This window comes from Acomys russatus, chromosome 32 (genome assembly GCF_903995435.1).
Source record: "Acomys russatus chromosome 32, mAcoRus1.1, whole genome shotgun sequence".
Taxonomy (NCBI): Eukaryota; Metazoa; Chordata; class Mammalia; order Rodentia; family Muridae; genus Acomys; species Acomys russatus.
Genome location: NC_067168.1, coordinates 40,651,748 through 40,678,580, shown reverse-complemented (window position 1 = coordinate 40,678,580; position 26,833 = coordinate 40,651,748). Strand labels below are relative to the sequence as shown.

The 26,833-nt window shown below is 47.7% G+C and overlaps 1 protein-coding gene across 5 annotated transcripts in view; it reads right to left on the bottom strand.

The window, feature by feature from the left end:
• Osbpl10 (oxysterol binding protein like 10) overlaps positions 1 to 26,833 on the bottom strand; it is a 237,752-nt gene that overhangs the window by 45,577 nt on the left and 165,342 nt on the right. For all 5 annotated transcript variants that reach the window (XM_051140141.1, XM_051140140.1, XM_051140145.1 and 2 more), the window contains 2 exons: positions 13,541 to 13,751; positions 6,060 to 6,214 (listed from right to left, as the gene is read on the bottom strand). In XM_051140141.1, coding sequence (XP_050996098.1) covers positions 6,060 to 6,214; positions 13,541 to 13,751 — 366 coding nt within the window. The remainder of the gene's footprint in view (positions 1 to 6,059; positions 6,215 to 13,540; positions 13,752 to 26,833) is intronic.

The window sequence follows — 26,833 nt, the reverse complement described above, 5'->3', positions numbered from 1 at the left end:
GACAGTCTGTGTGTGGCCTACAGTCTGTGTGTGGTGGACAGTCTGTGTGTGGCCTACAGTCTGTATGTGGCCTACAGTCTGTGTGTGGTGGACAGTCTGTGTGTGGTGGACAGTCTGTGTGTGGCCTACAGTCTGTGTGTGGCCTACAGTCTGTGTGTGGTGGACAGTCTGTGTGTGGCCTGCAGTCTGTGTGTGGCAGACAGTCTGTGTGTGGTGGACAGTCTGTGTGTGGCCTGCAGTCTGTGTGTGGCAGACAGTCTGTGTGTGGTGGACAGTCTGTGTGTGGCCTACAGTCTGTGTGTGGTGGACAGTCTGTGTGTGGCCTACAGTCTCTGTGTGGCGGACAGTCTGTGTGTGGCGGACAGTTTGTATGTGTGTGCGCCGTACCGGTTCTATGTGGCATGTGGAAGGTGTCAGGTGTCTTCATCACTCTCCATCTTATTCCTTTAAGGCAGGGTCTCTCCCTGAAACTACAGCTTGTGTTTTTTTCAGCTGGGCTGGCAGCCAGCACACTCCAGCTAGTCTCTGGTCTCCACTCACCCCAGCACAGGGGCTAACGGTGTGCTTGCTTATGAGAGTGCTGGGATTCAAACTCAGGTCCCTGTGGCTTTGTAGCAAGTGCCCCTAACCACTGAAGCATCTCTCCACACCCAGACTCCCGTTTTAAACTATTTACTTATTATTTTGTGTGTATGTTAGTGTGTGCATGTGCTGAGGTCAGAAACTTCCATGGGTCAGCTTTTACATTCTAACACAGGCTCTGAGACTCACTCAGGTCACCAGGTTTATGCAGCAAGCACTTTTACTGTGAGTCACCTCACCAGCCCTGAGCTCAATTTGTAACATTGCTAATACACAGGCTAAAAAGTATCCTTATGATAAATATAATGCCACCTTCCCACCCATCATGGATATCGTATAACTGCTATATAAGCAAGTCCCAGAGAAGCAGCACCATGGGACCGTCTTGGGAAATTGGTTCCTTTTTTACCATACTACCAAATGGACTTAGACTCGAAGACATAGAGACAGAAGCGCTAAGGTTTTCACCTCCCATATGGTGTGCTTTTCACTGATATCCAAAGCTTACGATAAATGAGGGCCACGCTTTGTCTGGAGCCTAGACGGGGAGAAACCATTAGCCAGTCAACCGGCAGGAGGCTATGAGGCCACACCCTGCTGAGGCTGGAAGTAAGAGCTTACTGGTCGGTATGTAAGACATGGAGTCAGAACGGTTAAATTCCAAAGGCCCCGTTTTATTTCATCTTTCTGTTCTATCCAAAACATACGTTCCAAAATGTAAAATCAGATAATTTAACTAACTGCCCCGGCAGGGATGGCGTCCTGGCAGCAATGGTGTCCTTCGCTGTGGCCATCAGACTATCTGGACAGTGGACTCCAAGGAACTGGAATTTCTCCCAATAGTGTGAGGGAAGGGAGAGGCTGAAGCCTGGTGTCCACCAGAGGAATAATTTGCCATGCGCAGGAGACTTCACACAGTCTGCCAACACACAGTAGGAGCTCTAGGCAGTACCAACTAGAGTTGAGACAATAAAGGAGTTTATCAGCCATTGCTCTGTAAGTGACCCCAATAAAATCTGGATCATGCCAGCTGTGGTGGCACAAGCCTGTAATCCCAGCACTCGGTGGGCAGAGGCAGGAGGATCTCTATGAGTTGGAGTCCAGCCTGGTCTACAAAGAGTGTTCCAGGACAGCCAGGGCTGTTACACAGAGAAACCTTGTCTAAAAAAAAAAAAAAAAGAAAGAAAGAAAGAAAGAAAGAAAGAAAGAAAAGAAAAGAAAAGCAAGCAAACAAATAAACGGGTTCCTTAAGTTGCCCAGATGGAGTCACTTCCTGGGTCCATCTGTGTCCTGTCTGGGTGCACAGCTGTCTCCTCACATCTACCCAAGGAAAGCTAAGCAACAACAGAGCTAAAGCAAACGAGCCTCTCATCGGCCCGCCTGTCCTAAAACACGCTGTTCCTAGAAAAAGGAGGCATAATAAAACCTCTTAAGAACTAAATTTGAATTTCAAATAGTGTTACCAAGTTGTAAACTTGCTCTACTAATAAAGCCAGGACCTTAATTCATTTCATTTTGAGAGGACGCGTCATTTTCACATTCAGTTAGTTCTTGCCCCAGCAGATCACCAGATTCCACATCGGAGCCCACCACCCTCCCTTCTAGAGTGTGGATTCAACACATGCTGTTCTTTGAGCTCTGGTTCTGCTGGGAAATAAGCAAAGTAAACTTGAAACTGTATGTGTGGGCGGGCACAATGGCTCGGAGGATAAGGGTGCTTACCAGAAAGCCAAAAGACCTGAGTTCAAATCCCCAGACCCACATGGTGGTAGGAAGGACGAGATTGTCCTCTGATCTTCACACATGCATCCCATCCCCGCCCCAACACACACTAAACAAATAGGTGTAAAAAGAAAATGCATGTGTTTTCTCCATGTCTAAGTTGTTTTATGGTGAGCCAGAAACCAGCGGAGGAGACAGGGCGCGCTTCCGTATTCTAACTATGACTCTTGAAGACAGAATGGATGACCAAAGCAACGAAGAAGAAAATGCTTTCCTTAACTCACAGTAACTGCAATTCTTAAACACAATTGTGAGGTCTGTGGTGTGTGTTCCTGTGTGCACATACATGTGGACACCAGAGACTGACGGTGGGTGTTTCCCTGATGCTTCCCACCTTATTTTTTTGGGCCAGTCTTTCTCTGGCCCTTGGGCACACCAATGCTAGACACATTGTCCAGAGAGCCCAGGGGCAGCTCCTGCCACCTCCTCCCCAGCACCAGGATTACAGATATGCACCACCACGCCCAGCTTCTACATGGGTGCTGGGGACCCAAGCGCAGGTCCTCACTTTTGAGGGATAATCACTTTACCAGCTGACCATCTCCTCAACCCCTTAAATTAGTTCTTCAATGGAGACCACGCCAGGGTGGACCCACGCAGGCGTGGACCCAAAGGAGTGTCCAGCCTTGAGAAGCTCCTCTCTTTCCTCCTGGAGTTGGCTTCTCCCTGTTGTACAGGAAGAAGCAGTGCCACATTTCTCTGACAGAACTATTGAGTAAATTTTACTAGATGTTTCAACTATTAAGGGACAGAGAGACAAAGCAAGATGTTTAAAAACAAAAACCTATCTAACCACTGGCCATTTGGATTTCGAGACTCATCTGCCAGGGCTGTCGCTGGGGGAAATGACAGAGTCTTTACAAAAGAACTTTAATTCTCTCATCTCTAAAGACCATTAGGACACCAGCCCACCCTGTAAGTCTCACTTGCCTTGCGAAGTCACTGGACCACATCCTCCATTGCTCTCACAAAAGCACAAAGGCAACCGCAATAACCAAAAACCGATAGCCTGTTCCAGGGTCAGTGGCCAGAGGGCTCTTTTTTAGATTTTTTTAAAAAGATGAACTTGAGGACTAGAGAGATGGCTCAGAGGTTAAGAGCACTGACTGCTCTTCCAGAGGTCCTGAGTTCAATTCCCAGCAACCACATGGTGGCTCACAACCACCTACAATGAGATCTGATGCTCTCTTAGGCAGACAGAACACTGTATATATAATAAATATATAAATCTTTTTTTTATATAAAGAAGGTGAACTTGGGAATTAGTATTTTTTGTTTGTAGTTTTGTTTTGTTTTTTTTAATTGTGGGGCCAGAAATACTGAAAAGATGGCTCAGCAAAAGCACTTGCTGATCCCACCGGGGCCCAGAGTTTGGCTCCCGGCACCCATGTCAAAGGACTCACAACCACCTGTAGCTCTGGCTCCAGGGGATCTGGTATCCTCTTCTGGCCTCCTCAGGCACACACATGCGTGCAAGCATACTCACACGAACATACACCCCTTACTTAATCTTTTTTTTTTCTTTTTAATGCTATTCATTCCCTGTGGAGGTGGGAGTACAACTTGCAAGAGTTGGTTCTCTCCTTTCGTCTTGTGGGTCCTGGGATGAACTCAGCCCCCTGGAGGACGAACAACATATATATCTTCTGCCAATGCTACTGATAAGTCTGAATAGCAGCCTATGACCTTAAATTAAACCAACAGGCTAGCCTCCATCTTTAGGAGGCAAGGACACGGCTACCTAGGAAAGGAAGAAGAAACACTACAAGGGATCCATTCAACAGAAATGGATACCCCAGACCTCCTTAGCATTTTTATTAATCTCTAGTCTCTGTGAACCTTCACACACTCGCCTGCTCATGTTCACCTCTCTCTCCTACACGATAAACAAATGTGACTTTTTACACTTGATAATAAAATTTAAAGTGATTACAAAGGTCTAATAACTCTACTCTTTCAGTACCCCTCGGGAGTAAAAGCTTTGTGCACACTCACTATGGTGTGACGCAGCCCCAAGTACAAAGTTCCTCTTTGCATGAACGAAGGGTATTATATTGTATGTATGTATATACATATTTTCTTTCTTTCTTTTTTTTGTATATACGCATTTTCAAAATGTATATTCTGTATAAGATTGTGAGCATGTGGAAGTCAGGGCACGATTTTGTGGCATTAATCCTCACCTTACACCTTTACTGGCACGCGTTCTGTACATACCCGTGTAACTCAGGTTGTCAGTCAGGTGTAGGAAAGTGATTTTATCCACCCAGAGCATCTTGATGGCTCTGTGGGTCTTTTTTTAAGCTAGTTAATTAATTAACATACTCTTTGTCTCTTTGAGACAAGGTCTCATGTAGCCCAGGCTGGCCTGGAACTTGCTATGTAGCCAAGGCTGACCCTGAGCTTTTACTCTTCCCACTTCTGCCTCCTAACTAGTAGGACTATAGGTACGCACCACCATGGCCAGCCCATTGTGCTTTTAAAAGATGCTTCTGTAGTTACTCACCATCCTCAAACACCAACCCGCCCAGTCTCCTGAAGGGGACACAGGGCTCCCAACACTGTCACAACCTTGGTTGCAGCACCCACAGCAGCTGCATGTCTGTCTGGGCCTGAAACTCCTTGCAGAGTCACCGGCCAAAGTTTACGTCCTTGCTCACTCCAAACTCTGCTCTGGCCCCTGGAAGGTGTGCCTGAGACATTCATTAGAAGACGGCTCCTGCCTTCGTAAGACCTACACCACCAAATCACCGCCGAAGGGTATATCAGACGGTGACACTCAGAGAGGGTCATCAATTGCTCACCAAGGCTAGTTTGTGGCAAGAACTTCCCAGGACTTTTGCCCTTTCCAAATGCATACTTGTGAGTCTTCCACAATTTTCAAGCTAAAATTATCTTGATGCGATTAAGAACTGTGCCTAACAAATGGTTAAAACTGGCTTTAGCCTGGCTCAAGATATCCCAAAAGGATGCACATATCAAATTACAAATGTGTATTATATGTCATGACATATATATGTCATATATATGCCATATGTATGTCACAGGTATATATATGTATGTCATATATGTGTCATTCTTGACACAAAAATAAATTTGGCAAGAGGACCAAAACTCCTTCCAGTGGCCACTTAGAGGCAGAATTAGGGAAGCAGAGCTGTGGTAGGCAGGCAGAAGAATCCTTGCAACCTGCTGGGGTCTGGCAGGTGGTCAGCATCTGCAGGGGTGATCGTCCTGTGCAGCCTGGACCTGCTGCACACAACACGAATGAGGCCATCTCACGCCTGTCCTGTCAGAGGCATGCAGGAGTCAAGCGTGTGAGGCAGGAGCCTGAACAGCGTGACCATATGGAGAAGCCGTAATTCGGGGGAGCGACAAGATGCCAATAGGCACGTCTAGATGCTTTTAGGGTCTGTTCGAATTTCTCCCACTTGAAGTTAAAATGAGGTTCGTCTCAATCAAAATTGGAGGCTCCTCACTGGAAGAATGGCACTTGGCTCCGGGCAGCTGCCAGACGGAAGGACAAGGGAGTGTGTTCCAGGCAGGCAAGAAGCTGATTTTGTCTCTCCAGGGAACTCTTGCTTTTGATAAAGAGCCTCCTCTTAAAGCAGTGAGCCAGCTACAAATGTGCTCACTCGCTTTCTGAACAAGTGCTAACAGAAGCAGTGGGTGTGCTGAGAAAGGAGACCGCTTACCTCTGGCTCCAGCTGTGAGCTGTGCTCCTCCTCGGCGGAGTTCGGCAGAATGGCCCATGTAATGTTGGCACTGGCCGAAGGCAAAGAGCCAAGGGTCCCGTTTTTCAGTTGGTCTGTGGAGTGTGACATAGGCCCATGCCATCCCAAGATGGTTTCTGAAATAAAGAGCTAGAATCATACCAGGTAGTCTCCAAGCCAAACACTGAGAGCCTGTGAAATACCTGTACCTAGTCACATGAGGAGATCCAGGGGCCATGGGCCCTGTGTCGCACACAGGGTGGGGTCTGTTTTGAAGGAGGCACCTGGCCGTGCATATAAGAGGCATTTTCCTACAGTATCAGGACCAGCCGCATCACAGACTGGAAAGGAAAAGTTGCTAGTGGGGGACAGAGGCTGGCATCAAAGTATCTTTCTCTGTCACTCTCTACTTCCACTTTTTGTACTTTTGAGTCATGGCCTCTCACGGAACCTGGGGCTTTTACCAAACTCAGCTGGGCTGGCTGAATGAACAGCCAGAATCCACCTGTGTTCACCTCCCCAGAGGGTCACCCAGTTCCTTATGTGGGGGTCAGGCTCAGACCCAAGTCCTCATGCTGTGTGACAAGCACCTTATCTAATGTCACCCCAACTCCCAACAATGCACTTACCAACATCAGATAAGGATTTTTTTTTTTTAACTTTCAAAAACACTGGATAACATTTACATTAAAGACTTAGTTCATAGTATCAGATATACACTATTAAAAATGTGGCCTGTTGTTTAATAATCGCAGTTTAGGAAAGATGTTCATAGCGTGGGCACAAAAAGCTGTTCCTGCTGCCAGATGTGGCCAGCTGCAGTGGCTATTAAGAGGGCCCATTACGGAGAGCCAACATGCCTGGTCCATTCTAGGCAGAAATAATTCTTAGAAATAGCAGCCTGCTAAGCTGAGGGCATTTTCCTGATCTTCCTTCAACCCCCTGTGTGGGGGTCGGGGTGGGGGTGGACAGTAGTGTTTTTACAGTATTATCATTACCACGGAATTTCTTTCTGAGCTTATTAATGGACATGGGAGGAATTATGGGTTGATTTCTTTACCCCATAGCAATCCAGCAAGGTGAATAGATGGGTCACAGCTTATGTCCAGCCTGGAGAGTCAGTTCCCCACCTTTGAGCAGGGATAAATGACAGAGGGAAGACAGGCTAGACGGGAGCTCACTCAGTCCTTCGGGTCTCAGGTGTCCAGTCCTCAAAGCCATCCTCTCCGTCAGCTTTCTTTCTGAGCTTGTTCAGAGGGGGGAGGGAGAAAACTTAGCATCCCAAGAGAATCTGATTGGGTGGACAGAAGATAGCAGCAAAAATGGGTCTCTGTCTGTCTGTCTGTCTGTCTGTCTGTGTCTGTCCATCTGTTTCTCTCTCTCCTCTCTCCTCTCTCTCTCTCTCTCTCTCTCTCTCTCTCTCTCTCTCTCTCCCTCTCTCTTTCTCTCTTTCTCATACAGTATACTGCATAACTCTGCCACTGAAGCCACAACCAAAGTAAAATGTGAAGCTCTTGGTTGTCCCTCACGCCGAGACTGTGACTAGGCAGAGCAGATACTTGCCTCTACATGATGACTGAGAGATGAACATTAAAAGACATTCAGGAGTGCAAATTGCACCAGAGTCATTTTCATAGCCTCTTAACACACAACATTCAACCCGGCCAGAGAGAAGCGGGAACTGCTGTACCAGGGCCTGGGGAGTGGGTGGGAGGCGTGAGGATTACTGCTACATGAGACCCTGCCTTAAAAAGAAGGAATGAGGCTGGAGAGATGGCTCATCAGTTAAGAGCACTGGTTGCTCTTACAAAGGCCCTGGGTTGGATTCCCAGCGCCTACATGGTGATTCACAACCATCTCTAACTCCAGTTCCAGAGGCGACAGCATCCTCTTCTGACATCCATGAATACCATGCCTGCGTGTGATCTACACACAATCACACAGGCAAAACATTCATGCACATAAACCTTTTTATTTTTTTTTTCTGATGAACGATCCCAAGGGCTGGGATCACAGGTGGATGCCACTGTGCCCAGCTCCACACACAGAATTAAAGACAGAAATTCGGCTGAAATGCCTTGGTCAGTCGCATGTCTCCTGGGATCCTTAGGGTGCTGAGTGTCGCCAGGCCTCTGCCCAGACGTTGAGTGGTGATGAAGCCTCACGTGTCGGTTCAAGGTGACCTAGTCTCTCAGGTTCAGAAACCATTAAGGGATTCCAAACTGAGGCTATAACCTCCAAAGCAGAAAAAGTGTGACACAGTGTTCTCAGCTTGTACATGTGTAGAGGAGGAACGAAAGTGGGGTATGCGTGTGCATGTAGAGGCCAGAGGAAACTTAGGTGCCAATCCTCAGGCGCTGCCCACCTTGATTTTGTGAGATAGTGTCTCTCTCATTTGGCCTGGAACTTGCTGCCTGAACTAGCCTGGTTGGCCAACTCCAGGATTCCTCCTGTTTCAATCGCCCCAATCCAATGGGATTACAAGTGCATGGAACCTATGCCTTTTTTTGTTGTTGTTGTTTGTTTGTTTTTAACATGAGGTCTCAGGACTGAACGTGGGCGTCATGCTTCCATGGCAAGCACTGTACTGGCAGAGCCATCTCCCAGCCCCCGACTGATGGAGAAATTGCCACTCAAGAACTTTGTTTTGCCGGGCAGTGGTGGTGCACACCTTTAATCCCAGCACTTGGGAGGGAGAGGCAGGGCGGATCACTGTGAGTTCAAGGCCAGCCTGGTCTACAAAGTGAGTCCAGGATAGCAGAGGCTACACAGAGAAACCCTGTCTCAAAAAACAAAACAAAACACAACACAAAACAAACAAACAAAAAAAACTTTGTTTGACTGATTAAAAGCTCACCCACCTGAAACACTGAAACACACCCTGAGGTGAGCTATGGCTTCTCTACCTGTCTCACTGACTGATGGCACGATCTTGTTTGTATCTTGGCTTAAACCCATAAAATAAAAGTGGCTGGCAGTGGGCAGCTTTACCAGAAGAAGCGGGCAGACAGAAAAGAAAGGCGTGGAGTGGTAGAAGAGGAGAAAGGGGAGCTGTCGACGGCCAGGAAAGCCTAGAACAGTTGTGTGACCATCACACCCCACCAGTTCCAATGTGACACACTTATCAAGAGCATTTTCCAGGAGCCCCGGGAGGGGAGAGGAGGAAAGCATTCTGAAACCTGAGTGAGAGAAAGTAGACTAACTGCTTTCTGCTCCAGTTCTCCTGTCACCTGTCTTCCCTCTGTCCCCATTCAGGCCCACCCGGGCTCTGCTGTCACCATCCTGACAGACCTGGCCCCAGCACCCCACTCCCCAAGCCTATTTCATGACTGGCAAGCTGGAAAGGTCCAACTCTGACCCAGAACCACTCTGTGGTTACAGCCTCTGCTGGGTCTTCACTCCCCAAATAAGAAGCCCGCTGGCAAGCAACCAACAAAAAGAGAACCAAGTCCTTTGAACCCCAAAACCCCTTCAAGTTTCAATTCTCTTCAATGCTGGGAGCTCACGTGCAGTCCCAGCTCTAAGCTTCAGGCCTGAGTCTGCCCTCTTTTCACATAGACCTAGGCTAGGAAAGACAGCCCCTCAGCCTGTCTCAATCAGTCGCACGTAGGGCTGCTGATGCAGAACGGGCAAGAATGCTGAGAGAAGTATTCCATAGTGTATATGTACCACAGTTTCTTAGTCCATTCTTCTACTGAGGGACACTTAGGCTGTTTCCATTTTCTGGCTATTATGTATAAAGCAGCTATGAACATGGTTGAGCATATGTCCCTGTTGTGAGGTAGGGCATTTTCTGGGTATATTCCAAGGAGTGGGATAGCTGGGTCTTGAGGAAGCCCTATTCCCATTTTTCTGAGAAAGCGCCAGATAGCTTTCCAAAGTGGTTGTACTAGTTTGCACTCCCACCAGCAATGAAGGAGTGTTCCTCTCTCTCCACATCCTCGCCAGCATGCGGTGTCACTTGAGTTTTTGATTTTAGCCAGTCTGATGGGTGTAAGATGGAATCTCAGTGTCGTTTTGATTTGCATTTCTCTGATGACTAAGGAGGTTGAGCATTTCTTTAAGTGTTTCTCAGCCATTTGATATTCCTCTGTTGAGAATTCTCTGTTAAGTTCCAAGCCCCATTTCGCAATTGGGTTGTTTGGTTTTGTGGTGTTTAATTTCTTGAGTTCTTTATATATTTTGGATATTAAACCTTTGTCAGATGAAGGGTTGGTGAAGATCTTTTCCCAGTCTGTAGGCTGTCTCTTTGTTCTACACTATGGAATACTACTCAGCTATTAAAAACAAGGAATTCCCGAAATTTGTGGACAAATGAATTGATCTAGAAATTATCATAATGAGTGAGTTCACCCAGAAGCAGAAAGAGACAAATGGTATATACTCATTTATATCAAAACACTAGTCCAAGGGATATGTACCATGAAAAACTTTACTTACCAAGAAAGTGGGTCAGAGGAGAGGACATCCTATTGAGACTTTAGGCGAGAGTAGCATGGAAGAATGGGGAAATAGTAGGACCCACAGGGTCCTGGAAACCTACAAGAAGAACTTTATGACAGGCAGATCTGGGTCCTGGGGTCCTCCTCAAACTAAGGCACCAGCCAAGGAGAATATAGGCAGTAAGCTTGGAACCCTTACCAAGACCTAGCCGACAAACATGATATTCTCTACTGTTGAGTGGAGAGTGCGATCTGACTCTCACATGAACTCTGGTGCCCCTTTTCTGACCACGTCCCCTGGATGGGGAGGCCTGGCGGCACTCAGAGGAAGGATAGCAAGTTACCAAGAAGAGACTCGATATTCTAAGAGCATATATAGGGGGAGGAGGTCTCCCTCCATCACAGATATAGGGGAGGGGAGAAGGGAGGAAGTGGGAGGGAGGGAGGAATGGGAGGAAACAGGGGAAGGGCTAACAATCGAGATGTAATATGAATAAATTAATAAATTTTAAAAAAGAAAAAAAAAAAAAAGAATGCTGAGAGAACTGCGTGCTTCGAGCCTTGACCAGAAAGCCCAATCACTTTCTTATTCTTCTTTGTACACCTCTCTGAAAATCTTGAAGATGCCACCACAGACAGGCCTGGGAGTCAGGATGCACAGAAGGGAAGCGGGTACACTTGAAGGTGTGCTTGGAACAGAAGATGGACCAGGGCGCAGCATCTGTAGAGGACAGCGCCTTGGTCGGTCAGCTTCCCAGGAGACGTTCGGAAATGTTGCTGGAGATGACCTGCTATATGACATCAGAAGGAACAGGGATGGAGCTCACTAGAGCGAGTGCTTGTCCAGCATGCACAAAGCCCTGGGTTCAATCCCCAGGACTGCATCAACAGTGTGGTACTTCTATCCCCAGCGACTGGGAGATAGAGGCAGGAAGATCAGACGTTCAAGGCCCTTGGCCATGTAGCAAATTCAACACTAGTCTGGGCTACATGAGAGTTTAAAGCAGGAGTTGGGAGCGAAAGAAAAAAGAGAGAGGTTAGACAGAGAGGTGGGGAGGGAGAGGGAGGAGGGGAGGGAGGAGGAGGGAAAGAGGGGGCGGTGTGTGTCAAAAAATTCACTTTGATCAAAAAAAACACAAGGCAAGAATCAAAAAGCCAAACCATGGGTAAGTGAGAATTATATACAGGGGTCTTTGGTGAGCTACAGGTATAACAGCTACGAAAACCCTGCGAGGTTTTGCTTCCACCCACCCGCCCTGGCCCTCCTTAGACACAAGCATGTCTTCCTCAGTGTACGCCACGACTATAGCCCCTACCAACCTAGCCGGCTACAAGACGGTAAGCAAACACACTTTGTGGTCACGTCCACTCTGGTTTGTGAAGATCCAGATGTAAGAGTGGGCTCTGTGCCGGGCTGTGGTGGCGCACGCCTTTAATCCCAGCACTCGGGAGGCAGAGGCAGCAGCATTGCTGTGAGTTCGAGGCCAGCCTGGTCTACAAAGCGAGTTCAGGACAGCCACGGCTAACACAGAGAGACCCTGGCTTGAAACACCCCCCCCCCAAAAAAAAATCAAAGAGTGGGCTCTGTTTCTTTCCCAGTGTGTGGCACAGATTTAAACAGCTTGTGCTTGTTGTTTAAAAAACAAAAACAAAAACAAAACTGCAGGGACTGTAAGTCTTAAGAGTTGGGAGCAGAAGAGATGAATTACCCAGGAGGCTTCAGTCTCCCATTAACCCAGCCATGTGTAGTGGCACAGTGGTGAGCAAAGATGCCTTCCAACTTCCAGGCACATTTTGTGACAAAAATGATCAAGAAGGATGAGTGAGGGCTGGGAAGACAGCCCAGTGGATGAAGTGATGGCTGTGAACCCTATGAGGACCCGAGTGACCTCCAGCACCCATGTACCCTCACGAGCTTGTAATCCAAGTGTCAGGCAGGCAGGGACAGGTTGGTTCTTAGGGACCCTGACGGTCTAGCCTGTTTTGTTTTTTTAAGATTAATTTTTAATTATATGTATGTATGTGTCATGGCGGTGGGGTGGACATGCGCACATGCGTGCAGGTGTCTACAGAGTCCCTGGGGCTGTGCACCTGTGTGGGGGTGCTGGGAACCTAGCTTTACCACATGCTCTGAGCCATAAGCCACCTCTCCACCCCCATACTGTCCTTCTACCCTTTTTGAAGCCTGAAATCATTTTTGTGCTGGGGTTTGGTTTCGGTTTGTCTCGAGGCAGAGGCCATTTCCCCGGCCCTTTACTCGAGCTATTTTCACCTTTCTCTATTGAATTTAATCTTCAGCGATGGCTTTCTGTCTGCTTACTACTCACTCCTCAGACAGGACTACGGCTTAGGGCTCTTGTGGCTCTAGGTTCCTGCCTCTGGCTTCTGGAAGAGAACCCAACAATGCTTCCAGAATGCTCTTCAGCAAAATCTTCCCGCATGACCAGCCCCCAAGGGAGGCCTGTGTGACACTGTCCCTAAAGGGTCTTGGCATGAACCTGTCCTTCAGTGTGTGTGTGTGTGTGTGTGTGTGAAAGGACAGACAGGAGAGGACATGAGGAGAGTCTGTGTCTACAGTAGCTGGTGGATGCACTCCATGGAAACACTGGGCAGAGGTACCCAGAGATGGATCTGAAAGGCGAGCGCTGAGGATGAGAGACAACAACAGAATGGAACATCAGGGCAAGGCTGACAAATCTGCAAGGTGATGGTACACTACTAGGGAGACAGGATGGAGACTTAATTGGACCATAGGATAACTGGATGGATAGTGAAAAAGTAGGGCATTGTGGTCCATACCTCTAACTGCAGAACTAAGAATGCTGAGGCAGGAGGATCACCATAAGACCAAGGCCAGCCTAGGCTATACAGTGAGTTCAAAGCCAGCCCAGACTACACAGTGAGATCGTATCTCAGACAACTCAGACTGAACGGATGGACTGAACGGGATGCACTCACATATAAACAGGGCAGCACACCTCTGGACTAGACAGGCACAGGGGCTGCAAGTGGAGCGCTCACCTGAGGCTCCTGGCTTGTGGCTGGGTGGGCCCACCTGGCGCACACTCTGCTGGAGCAGGGTGAGGCACTCCCCCAGGCAGCTGAGGGTGGCAGCAGAGGTAGCCTTCAGGAGAAGCAGGTCCTGGTCCAAGGCAGTGAGGGGGCCGGAGCCTGGCAGGGCCTCAATGGCGTGCACGAGGCTCCTCTGCTGGTCTTCCACCTGGTTCATCATCTAGAAAACAACGACACTGGCGATGAGGACAGTTCCTTCCGTGAGCCTCCAGGCCCAGCCTGGAGCCTTGGGGCTGGAGAGAGGCAGTAGGCTTTGCCCACAGGGTGCTCTGAGCACGCTCAGCCTTTGCTGTGGTGGCCAGGCCTGGGTTCCTGCATCTGGGTCCATCTGTTTATACCCCAACACACAGGCCCAAAGAGAATGTTGGAATGACATCAGGGCTGAAAAGGAACGGCAAGATCATCAGAGCTCTTCGGGAAATAAGTCAAGAGTAAATACATTAAAACCCAGAAGCCCGGCACTAGGAGATAGCTCAGTTGGCAGAGTCCTTGCCTGACATGCACAGAGCTCTGGGTTCAATCCCCAGCACCACAGAAAACCAGGCACGGTGTTTGCAAGCTGGTAATCCCAGCACTAGAAAGGAAGAGGCGGGAAGGTCAGAAGTTCAAGGCCATCTCTGCTACATGGTGAGTTCAAAGCCAGCCTGGGCTACGGACACCATTAAAGAAAAGGCAGAGGTCTTTGCAACCTTCCTCAACACTCTGTCCCTGTGGAGGGCTCAGCAGAGTGCAATCTGGAGCTGATGTGAGGGATGTCAGGGCAAAGCCACTGCCACACCAGCCCACACCACACAGGGACCACAGGGGACATGGCTTTCTATGACCACATGATATACAGGGAGGAAGAGGACAAACAGGAATAGAAAACTAAGCCCTACAGCTCATCTCATGGCAAAACTAAGGCGCCCTCCTCGCAGTCTGCAAGTCCTTCAGTTGGCAGGCTTCTCACAAGGCAAACCCTGGTCTCTGAATGGCATGTCAAGGAGAAAGCACTTCATGGAGAGGGAGTGGAATGCTCAGTGGTTATCTTGCGCCATCCGGGCCCCTTGTGTTTTACAGCTCGTCACATTAAACAGGATGGTGTACATAAACGGCTCAGCACCACAGATAATTAGTCATTCCAAGAAGTGGGTGAGAGAGCCGCAGCCCAAGGTCATGCTGACACAGAGTGGGGTCAGCGCCTGTGCTGCTGATACCAGCCCGTTGCTCTCTGGGTTTTCCTACAAAACATGCTCTCAGCTTAGAGTGACATTTCCTGCTCTGTGCTTGTCCAGCCAAGGGTTCCTGTCACCAGCAGATGAGCCCAGCTGGAAAGCGGCAGGAACTGTAGGAACCGCAGGGACTAGGCTTGATCCCATGACTTTCAGGTGTCCGTTTCCACAGGCTCAAGAGTTTGAACACTTGGTCTCCATCTAGTGATGCTGTTTGGGGATTTTGGGAGGCATCAAAAATCCAAAACCAGACAAGAAAACCAAAGGCCACCTAAAATAAAATAACAACGAACTGCAACTCTAGCTGAATTCCTCGCACCCCAATCCTCCTTCGCAGCTTCAGTTTCCAAAACATCGTCTCCCTCCAGCGTCACTTGCTTGCACTGCTCAGTGGCACCGGCGGGTGGACAGGGGCCACCATCTGCCCTGTGCGCTGACAAATCCCAGATGCTGATTGAAAAGCTGAATCCAACACTGATGTTCTTTCCATCAAGTACAAGGGAATTCACTTAGGACCCAAAGTTTAGAGAAGTCATTATGCTCAGTAAGTGTAATAGAGTTTTAGCCTTGTACGCCCCGTCCACTCGGCTAAGAAACAACACCTCTTCATAGCTTCCAGCCTTCCAGGGGACCCCGACAACTCGCTCAGTCAAGCTATCTCAGTGCTTGCTGGCAGCCCCGTGCCATCTCAGAAAAAGATTATAATGAGGAAGCCTATAATTTACTATATTTTTCCTATTATGAACGGTGCTATAAAGCTTAACAGGAAAAAAAAAAAAAAAAAAAAAAAAAAGCTTAACAGAAAAGGTAAGCAAGTTAGAATTGCTAACCGATACGGAGTGTTCTCAGTTTTCATCATCAAAGAGACCCATATTCCAATTACATTGCACAGGATGAGTACTTGCTGGCCCACAAGCATAAGCCGTTTGGTAAATCTCAGATAATAAAAGCACAACCCCAGCATATGGGATATCCTATCCTACCGCCACAGGAGCATGTGCCCCGAGATGGAGCCACACACCTCAGCTCTCTGGAAGCACTCAACAGCAGCCACAAGAGAGCTAGTGCCAGAAGGGGAGACCTGTGGCAGAGGTTCTTGGAAATGGTGTTGGGGAGGCTGTGCTTACACAGTGGGGATATATTGGGACTCAGTAGGAGAGGGACAGGATGGGCCCACAGGCCTACACACTGGGACCTAATTATGCCCAGATGCCAACCAACAGCACCCCCTGGAGCAACGCTTGCCTGGCATAAAGTGTCTGTTGGCTTTAGTCATCTTTCTCAGTAAACTGAGCACTGACAATCAAGAAAACTCCAGTTCCAGAGGATGTGATGCTCTCTTCTGGCCTCCATGGTCACTGCACACACACATAGTGCACAGACATGCAGGCAGAACACTCACACACGGAAAAGAAAAGAAAAGAAAAGAAAAGAAAAGAAAAGAAAAGAAAAGAAAAACCAGGGGCAGTGAGATGGCTTTGTGGGTGAACGCTTTTACAGCAAGCCTAATTTTACAGCAAGCCTAACCAGGATCTACATGGTGGAAAAAGAACCAACTCCAAGTTATCCTCTGACCTCCACCTGTGTGCTAAGTCTCTCTCTCTCTCTCTCTCTCTCTCTCTCTCTCTCTCTCTCTCTCTCTCTCTCTCTCTCACACACACACACACACACACACACACACCCATATACCACACATACACACCACACCCACACCATACTACACACCCACACCACACACACATCACACATACCATACTTACGCCACATACCACACACACGCCCCACACACCCCCACATACCACACGTACACCCCACACACTACACATACCACACCCACACAATATACCGCACACTTTTTTTTATTAATTCATTCATATTACATCTCGATTGTTATCCCATCCCATGCATCCTCCCATTCCTCCCTCCCTCCCGCTTTCACCCCATTCCCCTCCCCTATGACTGTGACTGAGCGGGACCTCCTCCCCCTGAATATGATGCTAGGGTATCAAGTCTCTTCTTGGTAGCCTGTATCCTTCCTCTGAGTGCCACCCTTTCTTTATCTAATCCTTCCCCGGTCCCTACAGTGCAAACCAAACTTGCAATTCTAAGCGTTCTGACATTGTCTCTGCCTCCAGAGACATCGCCGATGCTCTACGCCTGTCTTCCCTCCTTGCCCCTCGCCAAATATTGAACAATAAAAGCAGCCTTGTCTGATCAATAATTTCTACAATTATTTGGCGAGCTTGGGGATAGAGAGGTGTCTCTCTGGCTAAGAGCACTGGCTGTTCTGGCAGAGGACTCAGGTTCAATTATCAGCACCTATGTAACGACCCACAACTATTCTTAAGCCCAGTTCAGGAGATCCAATGCCCTCTTGTTAACGCCTCAGGTACCAGGCACGCACAGAGTACAAATACATACACACATGCAGACAAAACATCCAAACACATAAAATAAATAAATCTGTAGAAAAATACCTAGAGAACTGACACTGCCATATGCGATGGGTTTTCTCGTGACTCTGTGTGCTGGGCACGGTGAGTCGTCCCCCCCCCCACACACACACACACACACTTGCAATTCCCCCTCCTCTGGACCACCCCAGCGTCACTCCCTCCTGCCTGAGCACATCAGCCTGAAACGGCAAAATTCACTATAAGGAAAGTCCCCAGGGACACTTCCCATAATGCAAAACACAACCTTGTGTGGGCCGGTCCTAAGCACATTAGTGTCACTATACCATAGGAATCTACTTATCTAAAGAGCCCCTGCCCTCTCTCCCCACTTTGGCTATCAGGCTATTGAGATGTGGTCCCAAGGAAATTGGAATTTCTCCCCTAGGAATCTCACACTGGGAGAAGGAAAAGGGAGAAGGCTGGTGCCAGCTAGAGAGGGAGCTGAGGAAATGTGACAGTTTTGACAAGTCAGATCACCTGGATGGGAGAGCATGGAGGCCAGACAATCATGGGTCAGTGATGAGCAGGACCACCTTGACCAGAACTGGTTAGCTATAGGGCCCCGCCCCCACCCCATTCTGTTTTTGTAACTGAAGCACATAGTTCTTGAATGTGAACTTTTTAGTTGACAATTGATCCTGCAATGTCAACCACAGAGACACTTCTTCGGGGCACGCAATCGCAGGCATCCTGGAGCCACTCCACCCGGAAGAGAGCATCACACAGACCTGAGGGGCCGGTCAGAAAGCAGCATGGATTTATTTGGAGACAGGACCCACTTCCCACTTTCAGAAAACTGGCAGGGGAGAAGCACTCACTACTGCCACTAGCTCGGTCACTCTGGATTCCCAGCCAATTTGCTTTGGACGTCGGAGGTCATTACTAACTTTGACCATTACAGAATGACTTAAGCCATCTCTGTCCACCCCCATGCCTGGGAGGCAGGACAGGATAATGGCATTTCTCCATTTCAACATTATAACAGCTGGACTTTATTATATATTTTGTGAGGGAAGAAGTGAAAGTGTGCTGGGTGGAACCATCACGTCTGAGCCTGTTCTGACTCCTCCGTGGTGTGATGGTATGCTGGGCCAGGAAATTCCAGCAATGTTTATAAACTAGCTATACCGCCCCAGGCAGAGGGCAAAGGGCAAAAGGAACAGTCTAAATTGCGTTCTCTCTCTCTCTCTCTCTCTCTCTCTCTCTCTCTCTCTCTCTCAAAACCCTTTCTGAAGAAGGCCTGCCTTCGTTTCTTTTTCTCTGACTTTTCTAAAACCCACTTTTCATCACCCCATCCCAGCTCCACACCACAGTAATATGAAATGCAGATTTCCTCTTTACAAGTGCCTAAGAAGCCAATCTTGAGGGACAGAAGTCTCCAGACAGTCTAGAGACCCAGGCTGGGACACTTCGTGAGCATGCGGGCCTGGGTTTGAATCTCTAACACGACATGAAAACCCAGGCGTGGGGCTGGCAACACGGCCAGTGGGTAAAGATGGCCGCTCACTGTAAGCACAGTAGACTCTGGCTTTAAATCTGTGTGTGCGGTGCTCCAGTATCTCACCGGGCAAACATTCCCACTGAGCTACACCTTCAGCCTGGACTCTGCTTTTAGAGCAAAAGCCTCTCCCAAAAGCCATCCCAGTAGCTCTTAAATGTACGTCAAGTCAGTTTTACTACATATCTCAGGCTAGCCGGAAACTCATGATCCTCCTGCCTGAGCCTAAGAAGAGCGGGTGGCGACGGGTGTGAGTCACCATCCTGTACTTTTGCTAAAAGAAAAACTGAGGCAGGAAGTATTTTTAGAACTGTGTATGAGATTGCTGTAGGACCCCAAAAATGATAGCCCCATGAGAAGATTGGACCTGCCAGCCTCCACAAGCACCGGCCAATCCCAGCTGACGTCACATAGCCTCAAGATGGGATTCCCCTAGAAGCCTTTAAGAGCCCGCGAGCTGCTTCTCCTGGTCACCGCCATTTTTTGGGGATGGCTGACCCCTGCATGCAGGCTGCTTCTTCAGAATAAATGCTCTTTGTTTTTACATATTATCTGAGTCTGGGATCTTCCTTCAGCGAAAGCAAATCTCAGACCTTTACGCCATGCCACATAGCAAGAGCCTCTCAAGCAGGAATTTGCTGTAAGGTGATCTCTTTAGAAACAGTGGACCCAGAAGCAGCTCTGAAAGCCAAGAGGTTCCCTTGCCAGTTGAGGACTCTCCTTTTGTGAGACTGTGTCCTACCTGTCTCAGGAAAGGACGGGCAGCCAAGGGATGGGACACTGTCTTCCCAGAGAAAGGCACCAAGCTCTACCTGTGTTACCTCCCCCTGCAAATGTACAAAGGGCACCTAAAACGTTGCTCCCTTGATCCCGGACACCCGCCTCCCCGCACCTGTTGGAGAAGGAGAGTCCTCAAACCTGAAGTCAAGGACAAAGCTAAGGGTCACACATTTCTTCATATCTCCCATGCATAGACAATTTTTTTTATGTGAGACCATATTTATTGTTCATAGAGTGGCTCATATCAGTTTAAAGCTATACTTTTTAAAAAGTTTATTTAATTTTTTTAAAAATGAAGGAAAGGAAAAGAAAAAACTCTAAACTCTATATGGATTGCAGTTATCTCAAGAAGACCATGTTTGGTTTTTTTTGATTTTTTGTTTGTTTGTTTTGTTTTGTTTTGTTTTTTAGAATAGTAGAAAACCTGGTTGGGACAGATAAGGGGCACGCAAGGGAAATGCCATCTCTCTTCAGATTACTTGATACTTACAGACCACACCTAGAAACCACCTTAAAAACCATCTGGAAAAAGCAACAACTTATTATTCCTTGAAAAGGCAAACTTTAGTGACTCAATAATAACTAGAAAATATTTGCTTGTGAAATAATGAATATTGTGGCGTTTCCTGAGCATGCATTAACCAAGTAAAACTTCATCAGTTATAATCAAGATTTATTTTGAAAATGGAAATTTTCTCAAAGGATTAAAATACAAATTCACTGACCTGGGATTTTTTTTCTAGATGGGGGGTGAGGGGGGAGGAAGAGGGGGAGGGAGAGGCTGGGACTGTGTCTGTCCCACAGCAGGATTAAGCTTGGCAATGAGGGCATTGCTGAACAGCTAGGGAACTGAGAATAATTTCCATGGTCATCCTCTGCTGGCTCACCACCATATGCTTTGTTTTGGACACCTCACCCTTTCCATTGCCTTGTAAAGATTGCAACAAGCTCATATTTAGCATCTTGTTTTTCTCCTATGTAACTCTTAAACGACTTGTACGAAAGGAATAATCAGAGAGCACCACTGAATAGTCTTTGAGCTCAAAATCTAGCATAGCAAATATACTGCACATAATTCCTGGTTTAAAATTATAGTAAAAATGCCGGGCGTGGTGGCACCTTTAATCCCAGCACTCGGGGGGCAGAGGCAGGCAGATCACTGTGAGTTCAAGGCCAGCCTGGTCTACAAAAGCCAAAAAAATAAAAAATAAAAAATAAAAATACACACACACACACACACACACACACACACACACACACACACACAGTAAAAGAAGTAACATACTCCCAGAGCCAGAGGAATTTCTCGTGAGTCATACAATAAAACGCTGAGAGGGAGAACTGCAGGCCTAGAACTGAGAGAAATCAGGCTGGGACTGCTGTGGCAGCCTCCTCCCTGAGGACTACCTCTCATAGAATCAATAGCTGATGTGAAAATGACCAATGAGGAAGAGCCATCAGCAGTCCTGCCTGGATATTAGGCCCAGAGCCGCAGCAACGACCAGCCTGGCAAGACACTCCCAACAATGCAGTAAGTGGCACTATTATCTTGGTGCTAACCCACAGCTCTCGAGTTGGGCTGCACAGCAGGAGTGAAGCTGAGCCAGGGACTGCTGCATAGACAATTCTTCAGTGACTCCGTTTGCCCACAGGGGTCCCTCCCAACTAAGAGCTACAAAGCGTAGAGAGAAAAATCTTTTTCCTCCTCTACAATACTTACAAAGAGATTAAAAATGACTTTTGAAGTGCACGCTTCAGCAGCCCATGTTAACACTGTAACGTGCTGCTACCACAGTTGAAGAGACAAAAGGCAAAATTGCTTCCGAAAGGAAATGCAACCAAAGAGAGGACTCTGAGAGGACATTCAGGGCTCAGGACAGACAGCTACTGCTTGTCCATCTGCCTCCAGCGTGGACATGAACCTGAACCCCAATCGGATCCTGAATACAGGCTAAAGATATTCTCCTTCTATGGATGTAAAGCTGACTTCCCTGGCATAATACCCCAAAGTAGTAGTACAAGGGAAGCAGGAAGACACGCAGCCCTCAGGCAAGACACACACACAGACACATGCGCACACACAGACATCTCTAAACAAACATTTAAATAACTATACTCGGTTTTTAAAAAGCCAATTAAATTAAGCAGCCATTATACATTAAAAAAAAAGAAAGATAAATATTAATATTTGTTGCATGAACTTACTGTGAAAACGTATGTACTCTTACTTTTTATGAAACCAGTTGTACAGCCAATACTGTATGCAGCCTTTTAAAGCCTACAAACAATCCCATCAAATCTCTATGGTACTACTTGAAATACTGCAGCTCATTCCATCATATGCCCCACACATACCCCCACATAGCCAACATACTCCCCAACATACACCCACAGACCCAACATACACCCACAGACCCCCACCCAACATACTCCCCAACATACACCCACAGACCCAACACACACTCACAGACCCCCACCCAACATACCCACAACATACCCCCACATACCTCCAACAGACCCCACAATATACCCCCACAGACCCCCAACATCCCATGGCCTTATTGCCCAGATCCCCAAGTTCCCTCAGCTACCTGCCACAATGATCCTTGACTTTTTTTTCTGTTGAACAAACCACAGTTCAGCACATCTCTCTGTGGCTAAATCTTAGCACATATTTTAAATGATTTTTCTTAAATTACTGGAAAAGTATTTGCAAGGCTTAACAGTGTTTAACATCCTAAGGCCTTTAATAAATACCGTGAAATGACCTCAGCCTATCCTCCCTCAGTAGCATGAGATGTCCAAGTCATGCTCCAATAACACTTGCTTCTCAATCAAGTTTATAATAAAAAAAGATCCAATTTAGCATTTCGTTGTTTTAATTCAGTATCCATGTGTTTATGAAATATGGATTTCAAAATTAGTTTCTCAAGATGGGTGGTGGTGGCACACGCCTTTAATCCCAGCACTCAGGAGGCAGAGGCAGGCGGATCTCTAAGTTAGAGGCCAGCCTGGTCTACAGAGCCAGGACAACTAGGGCTACATTTTGAGGTCAGAGAAATGGCTTGCCTGCCACCACGCCTGATGACCCGAGTTCAATCTCCAAAACCCACAGAGTCGAGAGAATTAACTCCTTCAAGCTATCCTCTGACCTCCATAGGCATGCTATGGCACATGTGTGCCCATGTATGTGCTTGCCCCGCCCCCACTTTAAAAAATATTTTTAAATTTCATATCCTGTGAATAAAATTTAAGCAATCAGATTAAAGTGATAAACTCGAAGTGATGGCTCCAAATCGTAATCGCAGCACTAAAAAGTCTGACACGGGACTGCCACGAGTATGAGGCTAGCCTGAGCTATATATACACTGAGTTCCAGGCCAGCCTGGGTTACACGGTGAGACCCTATCTCAAAACAACAGCAGCAACAAAAATTAGCAAAAATACTAAAGGGAGTCCAAATATATTTTCCTTTGTAAGGACAGAGGTGGAAGTGGACAGCCAAGTGTGGTCTAGTGTCAGAGAGAAGTCCCTTGGTGATGGAAAGACTGTGAGAACCTGGGGACTCAGAAAGGTCTCTTAGAAAGCAGACCTTCCCCCTAAGAGGTCTGAAAGCCAATAATCTGCTGCCTGAGCCCACTATGCGCTCACAGAACCAGACCTCATGCACCGGTTCTGTTCTGAGCCCTCTAGGTAAAGGCAGGCATTCTCGAGACCTCGCCAGGCTCACGTGGAGCTCTGGGTGACACAAGCTGGCCACACCTTTGCTTTCTAAAGTTGCCCTCCTGTTTTTGTCTCCGGGATCTTACGCTGCACTCTCAAGGCTCCTGGGTCCTCACCTGTGTTGGAAACATCCCTGCGGGACACACAGAGTGCAGTGTGGGAAACAGTTTATTGCAGAGGAGATGGATACCAAGGGTGGGTGAAAGGGTCAGGAAACCGAGATGCTTGGCTTATACAGGGAAGGGTAGCCCCTGCCTGGGCTGCAGAAGTTTAGGGTAGTGGGCAGGATATGACATTCAGGGGGACTCTGTAACAGGTAGGGGCTGAGGGAGGCAGGGAGAACCTGGGGGCGCCTCAGCAGTTTGTCTGGGGCTGAGACCTAAGAGATTCCTCCTTAGCAAATCATCTAAGAAGCCACCAAGGCCAAAGCCACCAAGATTTTTATTTACCTAGTTGCAGAAACCGCAAAGGTTACGTGCGTGTTTGCTGATCACAAAAGCCAGTGTGAGAAAGGAGGTTACCACCAGTTACTGCAGCGAGCCAAGGAGTTAGGCTCCCACCAGGCAGTCATGGCAGCGTGCCTTTGATGCAACAACCAGTTGAAAACCACAGCTAAAGACACCCTGCTTCCTGGAAAAACCACTGGCAGACCGCTCATAGCGGGTTGATAGACAGTCCCTTCCTGCTTTGTAAAACTCTTTTCAAAACCCCTAACAAATGGACAAGGACAATCAAGTCTCGGGACTCTCGTGCCAGCAGCTCCCACCTTGATCCGAGGGAGCCATGGCTTCTTTGCACACAGCTCAGGATCTCCCACACAGTACACACCCAAGGGTAAGGGAGTAGATTAGAAAGGCTTTACATTGCTTCTAAACCCGCTAGACAGGGCAGGCTGCTGCTCCTCCTCAGCAGTGTTTTCTTGTGCAGATGACTGGCAAACCCATTTGGATTAGCACAGCAGAGGGGCCAACCAGCATGTTCTGGCTCTTTACTCAAAAACCTCCCAGCTAGACAGCTTTTTTTAGTGGTTGCTTTTTTTTGTTTGTTTGCTTGCTTGTTTGTTTTTAAGGCAGGGTTTTATGCATCCCAGCTTGGTCTTAAGACTCCTTCTACAGTCAAAAACTGATCTAGAATTTCTGATCCTTTCACCTCCACCCCTCAAATTCTGGTATCCCAGGCCTATGCCAGCCCAGTGGTTTCCTGTGGTGCTGGGGATCAGACGGAGGGATTCATGCATGCTAGGCAAGCATTCTATCAACCAAGCCATACAGTAATTTTATGTGTGTGTGTGTGTGTGTGTGTGTGTGTGTGTGTGTGTGTTTTTAAGATATTTATGAGCCGGGCACGGTGGCGCACGCCTTTAATCCCAGCACTCGGGAGGCAGAGGCAGGTGGATCGCTGTGAGTTCGAGGCCAGCCTGGTCTACAAAGTGAGTCCAGGATGGCCAAGGCTACACAGAGAAACCCTGTCTCGAATAAAAAAAAAAAAAAAAAAAAAAAAAAAAAAAAAAAGATATTTATGTATTAATGAATTTCCAGACAGTTCAAAATGTTATGTCTCCACCCAAGGCCACAGTCAAGACTCAGGTCTTATTCTTTCAATCAGTAATCAGTGTCCAACCAGTCCCTGTTTTTGTTTGTTTGTTTGTTTGTTTTGTTTTGTTTTTGTCTTTTCCAGTCCCTGGTTTTATAGCTACTTATTATGAGGGGAAGGGCACCCGCAGCACCCCTCAAGCTGCTACTACTCTGTAACTCATGGCTAATGTTCTGTCCTCTTTCCTAGCCAGGCACAGAAAGTGGCATCTCCAACAGTCACTGCTGTGAGTGACAGCAGAGCCACCACAGGAGGGGCCTTTCATACTCACAGGCTCTAGTGTCCCCAGCTCTGCCCTGGCCACAGGGAAATAGGAAAAGTGCAAGAGAAGATGACATCTCAGAGGTCCTATGTCACTGCCGGGGGGCACACACAGCACAGGCTGCTCCAATGGTCCCGAGCCCCATAGCTCTCCCACATGTTCCAGCCAAGCACCCGAGGCTCGGCCACCTTGGGCTTCCAGGCACAGGACCATCACCAGCTTTCTTATTGGCCGGGGGTAGGGTGTTAAAACTTGTGGGCAAGAAAACACTGCTGCACACAAAACCTAGCCACATGGTACTCAGTAAACAGTACTGCCCACATGTGAAGTTTCTCCCCATGCTAAGCAGACACCAGTACACATCTACCAAGAAAAGACAAAACCCCCAAAGCCTCCCTGGCCCCGGTGTGAATGCTAGAATTACCCTTACGGCATCTACCAGAACTAGCTTGCACAGGCCAAAGGTTAACGTGTGTGAGACAGGGCCGCTTTCTCGATCCTCTCCCACTTCTGGCCTCTCCTGTCATACATGTGTAACAAGCCAATTTCAAAGAAGCACCAAGTTTCCTGATAGTTAGCTTGCTTTACACTGCTACGATAAAACACCTGACAAAAGTAACTTAAAGGGAGGAAAGATTTACTTTGGACCACATGGTAGCTAAGACGTGGTGGCAGGGGTTCGAGGCAGCTGGTCACAATGCAGCTCTAAGCAGGAAACAAAGAACAAGGCTACTGCTGCTTTTTCCATTTTACCCCCAGCTCATGGGATGGTGCAGCTCATATTCAAGTTGAGTCTTTCTTCCTCAGGTTCACGACCTCTCTGGAAAGGCCCTTACACACCTAGAGGCAGGTGTGTGTCTCCTAGGTGACTCCAAACCCAGTCAGGTTGACGGCAAACACGAAGCATCATAGTTCATTCCCAGGAAAGTATTTTATTTCACAGGAAGAGTAGGATGTCTCTAAGATCCCCTAAAGAAAAAAACTCCACATAATTCTTTAATTCTAGCTGAATGTGGTGCTCAGGTCTGGAATCCCAGGACTCGGGAGCCTGAGGCAGGAGCATTGCTGTGAGTTCAAGGCTAGCAACATAGTGAGACTTTGTCCCAAAGTAACAAAAATGTAGATTCTAACCACTGCAGGTAGCAAAATTCGGCCTGAAGTCAATCTAGTTAGTGCCTGTTACTTAGTTTTGAAGTTTAATTACTGTGTTTCAAATATTGCCCCAAAGGTACGCACAAGAGCATGGCCATCCCACAGTTCTCTCCCAGCTGAAAGGACTCTCACTCCTGCCAATTACTTTCAAGATGAAAATTCATCATGAGAAGGTGCTCCAAAGAGGCAAGAAATAGATCAGACAGGAACCTCACCCTCTAGGCAAATCCTTGACAGCTTCGGCACCTTGACAAATGAAACCCTGGAGAGGCGGATGCATTTATCAGGGATCTGCTTCAGGAAACTGAAGGGAACAGTTGCGGTCAGGGATAAGCCGCTGGTAATTAATATTTGCTGGGTCCCCGTTAGGGAAATGGAACTGCAGTTACCATCTCACAGGAGAAAGAGCATGATTCTCTCACACAAACTGCTTACAACATAATCCTCCAGGCGCTCAGATATATAAAGGAACCATAGTCTGTGGCACGTGGCACGTTTGACAATAGAGTCCCCACCCTTTGCAGGGATGGGCACAGGCCAGCACGAGTCCAAATTCAAATCCGTTCT